The sequence below is a fragment of the Artibeus jamaicensis genome, unplaced genomic scaffold, assembly GCF_021234435.1.
Source record: "Artibeus jamaicensis isolate MK-2021 breed Jamaican fruit bat unplaced genomic scaffold, CSHL_Jam_final contig_432, whole genome shotgun sequence".
NCBI classification, from domain to species: domain Eukaryota; kingdom Metazoa; phylum Chordata; class Mammalia; order Chiroptera; family Phyllostomidae; genus Artibeus; species Artibeus jamaicensis.
This window is the reverse complement of record NW_026521828.1, coordinates 6409633-6417179: the sequence shown is the minus strand read 5'-3', so window position 1 is coordinate 6417179 and position 7547 is coordinate 6409633. Positions and strand designations below refer to the sequence as shown.

At 42.3% G+C, this 7547-nt stretch overlaps 1 protein-coding gene across 1 annotated transcript in view; it reads right to left on the bottom strand.

Annotated features, from left to right (window-relative positions):
- Positions 1 to 236: 236 nt before the first annotated feature.
- RNF145 (ring finger protein 145) overlaps positions 237 to 7547 on the bottom strand; it is a 54362-nt gene continuing 47051 nt past the window's right edge. The window contains exons 9-11 of the mRNA XM_037152231.2: positions 5553 to 5700; positions 4096 to 4452; positions 237 to 1855 (exon numbers count right to left, since the gene is read on the bottom strand). Coding sequence (XP_037008126.2) covers positions 1442 to 1855; positions 4096 to 4452; positions 5553 to 5700 — 919 coding nt within the window. The 3' untranslated portion in view covers positions 237 to 1441. The remainder of the gene's footprint in view (positions 1856 to 4095; positions 4453 to 5552; positions 5701 to 7547) is intronic.

Here is a 7547-nt window from a genome sequence, read left to right as displayed (position 1 = left end):
TAAAAATAAGCCCCCAGATGCTTCTGGTGCAGAGCAGGGTCGGCTGCCACTGGTGCAGACTTCAAAGAACTGGCACATTTTCAAGGAAAAAGCTGTGTCCTCTACACGGTATTTTAGACAGGGATCAAGATATGAGAAACCCAGCTGGATAAAAAAAAAGAAAATCTCCTAACAGAATTTCAACAAAACACTTCATAATAATAATAATAATAATAATAATCACAGAAAAAAGTTATCTTCAAATTTAAATTTATTAAGACATTCAGCTATGTCTGTCAGTCTACATCCAATTTTGCTACTAAAATAAAATAAAGTCACATCCCACTTTAGGAATACCGAGTCTGAAAAACACTTTTTTGAGCCAAGCCTATTGTATAAATAAATGACTAATTTCTTTTCATATCAAAATTCCCATAAAAAATTACATTCCCCCCTCCCCAGTTCTAACTTGTCACCATGATGAATGTAAAAATTTAAATATGACACATCCTTGTCAAAGAAAAGGTGCAAAGTCTATTAACAGGTTTAAAAGTGGCAGTTGCAGAGTGTGATCATACAATTATGTACTCATTCCCAAAGTGCAAATATTGCCATAATTTAACACTGTTTCGATTCAGTTTCGAGAATTAAACATTACACAGGATTGAAAAGTACACAAGGGCCTTTATCAGTGCCCTAAAGCCCTTCCCACTTTGGTCCCCTACACTAAGGTGGACTCCAAAGTGTTCACTAGAGCTTTAGTTTACTTCACACAGCCAACAGTGTACAACATATTAACAAAAGTTTCATATACACAAAATATTGAAGACTCCATGAGGAAGTTCGAGAGTCTCAGATTACGTGAATACACCCACGAGGCCCAGTACCCACCCGCCCCTCCCCTGAAGCACATACAGAATATATGAGCGGGTTTCTATCTCTGAATACAATCGATGCTTTTGTATCTTTGATTTCGATCAGTGCTGTACAAAACTCAATAATCACCAGACTGAGCTCTGATTAGCTGAGGGGAAAGGGGTCGAGAAAGGGGCTGGACACCACTCATATTCTGTAACGATAATGATCCTGGCCCACAGAGAGTGACGTGTCAGTCCCACTGCTGCCTGCTTCTTCCCTGGTTCTCCTTCCTGCTCCTTATCTTCCTTTCAGTCCCTTTCAAACACTCACATTTGATTTTATTTATCCCTTACATATCAGGGGCAGTTTCTGAAGTAGTTGAGGTTGAATTTCCTTGGCAAACCTCTACAAGACATCAGCACAGAATATATAAATACATTTCGATTAGCATACATTGTGAAATTTCTCCCACAAGGTCAAGGGCACGAAAGCAGGTGATCTCCACTGAGAGAACTTCCTGTATTAGATCCTTGGAATGTCAAGTTTCCTATCTCATTGCCTCAGACATTTGTTCCTCAAGTCTCAGCACAGACTCCACAGGGAGTTAACTTCCCCTCCGAGTGCCTCCGAGCTCCTCCTGCTGCGTCTCTTCTGGGCTGACGTCAACAGGACACGTTCCATCTTTCGCACTAAGAGCACATTCCTTGGGCTCACAAGTTCCTTCCTGGCTACCTGAACTGCTGGCAATGTTCTCATTATTGTCCCTGGAACCTTCTTGCACCCCAGTCCCTTGAGAACGCTCTTGATCTGGGGGTTCGGTACCTTCCTGTAGTGCGACGTTTTGCCCAGCTGCAGCCTGAGGCTGTGGAACCGGCTCAGTCCCCAACCCTGGAAGCTGGGAGGAGTTTTTGAGGTGGCAGTGGCACAAAGGGCAGGTCTCCTGGACATACAGCCATTTCTTCAGACAGCCTGCGTGGAAGAAATGGCTACAAGGCGTGATCACGGCAGATTTCATGTCCTAAAAGGGGGACAGATACCTCGTAAGTGTCTCTTATCTAAAATCTTTGCTGATACCCCCAAAAATTCTAGTTGCAACAACGTATTTTTCCACAAATTCACCGAAGAAAATCTTTAACACAGATCTTAGAATAAAACTCACTTTATATTTTAGCAATAATTCTCTTGCCATCAGAGACCCCTTTTATACAAATAATGCAAGAACCACTGGCCAAATAAATTTCAAAATTAAGTTTCTCAAATCTCAGCACATTTTTCCTCGTAAACCAAATACGAGGAAGAAACGACCCCTTTCACTGGGTTCTGCCGGGTATGAAGCACGAGGGTCACACAACTGTAGCAATGTGGTTACTGGGTCCCCATCAGTGTGGCACCAGTACAAGCAGAACCTCAGAACACCCGATGAAAACATGACTTTTCCACAGTTGAACAGATTATTCTAGGATGAGATTATTGGCAAATAGACGAAATCAGCCACAAAACACCAGGGTATTGGCAAGGAAGTGGCAATTTCAATTTCAATGTATACAACCAGTTTTCAAGATATGGTCTGTATAAGCCAGTGTTACCCCACTTGCATCAGAGTCACCCGGAGTGTTTGTTAGCCAAGCATATTCTTGGGCTAGATGCTGACAACTGAATCAGGAGAGCCGGAGATGGCACCTCGAGATCTACAGTTAAAGCAAGACACCACATGACTGTTCATGCACACTCAAGTTCAAGAGCAACTGAAACACAAAGTGTTCTGCATTAATATTCCTTGCTTTAGCTATATTTTGGGAAGGAAGGTTTAGAACATGAAGTTGAAATTTAAGATTATACATATGGTAAATTGACCATTAATTCTGTTTAAAGTCTCAAAACAAGGAGTTGTGGCTATCGTAGAAATTCCTTGCCAAGAGCTGGTAACACCTGGGAGTCAATTCTTAAGCAGAAAGCCATCCAAGGAAAAGCAGCCAGCTGGGAAGTTAAGCAATTTGACTTCCATTTTCTGTGTGGTAACAGCAGGTAGTTCGAGCACCTCAAAAAAAGTGATGTGACAACAGGAAATATAAAAAGAGGACACAAATCCCAGAGCTGGAACATTTAGACACAGGCCACTACGCTGATGTGCCCCAAATCTGTCACTGCTGCGCTCTGCCCTGCAGAGCACGAAGCGCTGAGCGCCAAGGAGCCAGGACTAAAACAATGACCACATCACTCAGGGAAACTGACTTTACACGCCTCACACCCAAAGGCAAAAACAACCTGGAAAAAATTAGTTTACTAACAACAAAAAGTGGTAACTGCATTTCATTCTTAGAAAAAAATTCTTATTCTAGATGGTCTGAAAGACACACAAACACATACCCCATTGAACCTGTCCAGCAGCCTCGAGGAGAGAGGGTTCCTTCTCTGTGAGGACTGACACCTAGCAGCCCACACCTCAAGAGTGACTTTGAAGGAACAGCTTCTGCTGTTGCCCATAATTTCTGTCCACACTTCCCACAGTGGAATTTAAGCTGTTAAAAGCTGCTACTCAACCACCCCCTTGCACAGGTGACTGATGACTAAACTCTAGGTCTATTTTTTGTTGTTGTATTTTCAAGCTGATATAAATACCATCTTTCAATTTTCAATAGAAGGGAATCATCAGCTCTACTCAGCACACGTACCACACAGGCAGGCAGATGGTGATGGCACACCAACTGGCTGCCTCTAACACGTCCCCGCCCCACCCAGCACGGAGAGGCTTGTACCCATCGCAGATGTCCATCAGTTCCCAAGTAGCCCAAACTCTCTCCACCTACATAAAGTATATGAACACTTCTTCCCCACCCTGGGAAATTCCAGAAAGAACAGTCAGGATCTTGGCACACCACTTTTCAGAAGTTGCTGACTCCTGAATGATAGTATATATTTGATAGTGCATATATATGTGTGTGTGTGTATGTGTGTGTATATGTAATAAGTGTATTCAGGAGTAAAATATAAAATACACCTGACCTGTTTTTCCTTTATTTATGGGTGAGCAATAATGTTGAAAATAACAATATATTAGAATTTAACGGACCACATTAAGAACTTAATTTAGAAATAAAATGGAAATATTTTATCAGGTCTAATAATTTCTGAGGCCCACTTTCTTTGTACCCAGGAAATAATTCTGCCTGGGGATAACTTGAATCTGGTGAATGTGGTTCAAATCCCAAGGGGTCCACCACGTGAGCCACCCAAGTGGAGTCTTACTGTGCAGCTTACCTGGTAACAGATGGCACAAATATCATTGTGCTTCTCAAGCTGCTCTTTAGTGGCAAGGGGCAATGATTTAATCTTGTTCACAGCATCCCTGCGGAGGAGGAAACTCTTCCACCCCAGCTGGGCCCGCAGCCACACGTTATAGTAGGAATGGATGAAAATGATCATTGAGCCCATGACTGTCCATTCTCCAAAGATGGTCTCTGAGACTCCATAGGCCACCACGCAGAGGGCCACCAGGAACTCCAGCAGGCGGTAAGTGCCATTCACATAGTAGATGACATCATCCATATTTTCTACTGGCTCTTTTCTGAATTCCTCAACCATAAATAAGACATAAATAAAAAGTGTTCCCAGAACCTGAAAGAAAAAGCATGTATGTTAAAACAGAATACGATCAGCCCTGGCTGGTGTGGCTTAATGGACTGAGGCTGGCCTGAGAACTGAAAGGTTGCTGGTTTGATTCTCAGTCAAGAAATATGGCTGGGTTGTGAGCCAGGCCCCCAGCTGAGGGACAGCGAGAGAGGCAACCAGTGTTTCTCTCCCTCTGCCTCCCTCCTTTCCCTTCTCTGTAAAAATAAATAAAACCTTTTAAAAAAAAATGCAGTGTGATCTCTAAGAAAGGTTTTTCATAGACTTTAAACATCGACACATTCCTAACACTTTAAGGATATCACATTACTATGTAGAGGAGACAGTGGTATAATAAAATATGGGTGCTCGTAGTAGCCCAGGTTACCAGAGACTGAAAAGCCTCACCCTGAGATGTAACTTTCCTAAATCAATTTGGACTGGTACTTCGTTTTCTCTGACTCGTCCCCACTTCCTCTTCTTACTCCCTAGGTCACCAGAACCCGTAACATTCTATCTGCATCTCTCCACCTCTGCTGTTACATTTGTTCCTCAACTTTGAAAGAACTGTTACTTCTATATGAGGAACAATGAATAAATCTTTACTGCCAGTGAAGAAGTTATATTTTCTTTACTTCTTCCAGATCAGGCAGCAAAGATCTACCATACAATAAGCTTATTGTTTTCAGGGCAATATTGTGTCTGTGGGTGAATACTCAATTATGTATTTATATGCATCAAAACTACGGATATTTCTGAATGGGTATTTGCTTAAGAAATGCTCTAAACACTGTATTTTATATAGTAACTACATTTTACAGTTACTTAATGTACATGACAGCTCTGTATCACACCATTTAAAAAAAGAAAATTACAAAGTTTAGTTATCTTGATAAAAAAATAGTAAGTGACAAGACAGGTCTAGTATTTTAACACCTACCTTCAAACTTCTATGCTCAAATAAATGTAATGTATTCTAGTAAAAAGGGTAGGAAGTAATCACCAAATAGGCCCCTTACAATCATGAATCCTGGAAGAGTTTAATTACCTTTCTGGAAGGAAAAATAAGAAACTCAGTTATTATATAAGGTTAGTAATTCTAGGCTTACCTGAAGAGAGGTGAGAATGCTGCTGGAAATAATGATAAGGAGCCAAAAATCCATGTGGAAAAACTGGCAAATCATGTAAGCCATGTAAGCAGGGAATATCAGCAAAAATAAACAAAGGCTCACAGCACGGAAGTGTTTCCATAAACTCCTAGAGAAAAAAAAAGAATTATTTTAAAGTGCCTGTTACCTAGTAGTAACACAACCATTACATTACCAACTAATGGGCGTTTGTCAAGCTTAACATCGTAAATACTGTCCTGTGCTCGCCCTTCGCCATGCTGGTCAATGCCCTGGAGTTCAGGGCAAGTCACGGCGCTGACCAAGTGTTTCAGAGCCACGCGACTCGGTCCTTTCCTCCACACTCAGTCAACTGCCAAGTACCATCAACTCTTTTTTCCTCAACAGCTTGCTCCCAGTTTCATTCCCAACCTCACTATTTGAAAGCTAATTCAGGTTTTTGTAGCACTAAACCTTACCAATTTTAACAGTATTCTGAGTTCTTACATAGTACGCCATCATCTTCCGCCCACTCCACCCTGTGGTGCAAACCTCTGCTCCAGGGAGGGCAGGGTCAGTAAGGAAAATGCTCTCTGATGAGCAGGGACGTTAATCCTCACACCTGCTGTGGGTGGGGAAAACTAGGAACCTGTGCTGTAAGACCCGCTAGCTGGTCCTCCTCCCCAGAGCTCCACCCCGGACGTGCCACCCAGATGAGTCTTTCCAAGGCTCTACTAGCATCACATTGCTGTCACCTTCTTTACGTTTCCTAGCCCAGTATTTGAGATCCTTCATTCCCAATTTTTTGGTCCAACCTTGTCAACATCTGTTCCTCCCTATTAGCAAATATGGTTAATTAATTAACTGTGTTCCCAGGAAAACACAAGCCTCCACTCTAATCTCTCTTTTTCTAAGGACTTTATGCCAACTCAAGCTACATACACACACACACACACACACACACACACACACACACACACACAATGTAAATCCTTTATCCAGGAATCACCTACTCCCTCAGAATTCTTAACACCTGTACCAATCACATACTAAACTGTAGTATTATTTCAATTATATAGATATTTATATATTATATCTCTGAACATTTTCACTTATATTTTTATTTTTTATCACCACAAAATTGTATGTGATGAATCTCGACTTCAGGTGAAAATGGAGGCCTAGGTAAACATGCCTCACCTCCTGGCACAAGCACAGCAAAAATTACAACTAGACTACAAAACAAGTATCACTCAAAACTGTCAGAAAATCAAACTGTATGGAAGTATGATTAACAAGGAATTACAGAAATCACATTCATTTAGATGGGCAGGAGCAACAAAGACATGTAGAAGCAAGGAAAGGTGCAGAGACGCAGAATGGGCAGCCCCACACCCATGTGTGATGGATAAAAATTGGGAGGGGTATCTCTGGAGTGAAGGATCCCAGTCCCACACCAGATCACGCAGTCCATGGTTCCAGTGCCAGGAAGATAAGTCCCCATAACTTCTGGCTGTAAAAAACAGTGGGGGTTGGGGGCAGAAAAAAAAATTGCAGAAGTCTCAGGCATCTCCTCTTAAAGGGACAGCAATGGATTTAGGCAGACTCACTACCTCTGGGCTCCAGCACCAGGGCAGCAAATGGAAGGGCACCAGTGGTATATGGGAGAAAGTTAAGTGTCTGGCATCAGAGCGAGTGCTGAGGGACAGTCACCTCCTAACAAAACTCCAGAGGCCAGGCAGTGGCACTGTCCCCTATTGAGCCCTCTGCCACACAAATCCACATACCAGGGACACCATTTGGGAGACTCCATCAACCTGGCTCACAGGGGTTGCCCTGCCCTGGCAAATATCTAAGACTCTGCCCATTACAACATAATAGGTGCACCAAAACAAAGAAATATGGTCCAAATGAAAGAACAGGTCAAAACTCCAGAAAAGAACTAAGCAACCAGGACATAGCCAGCCAACCCATCAGAGGCAGAGCTCAAAACACTAA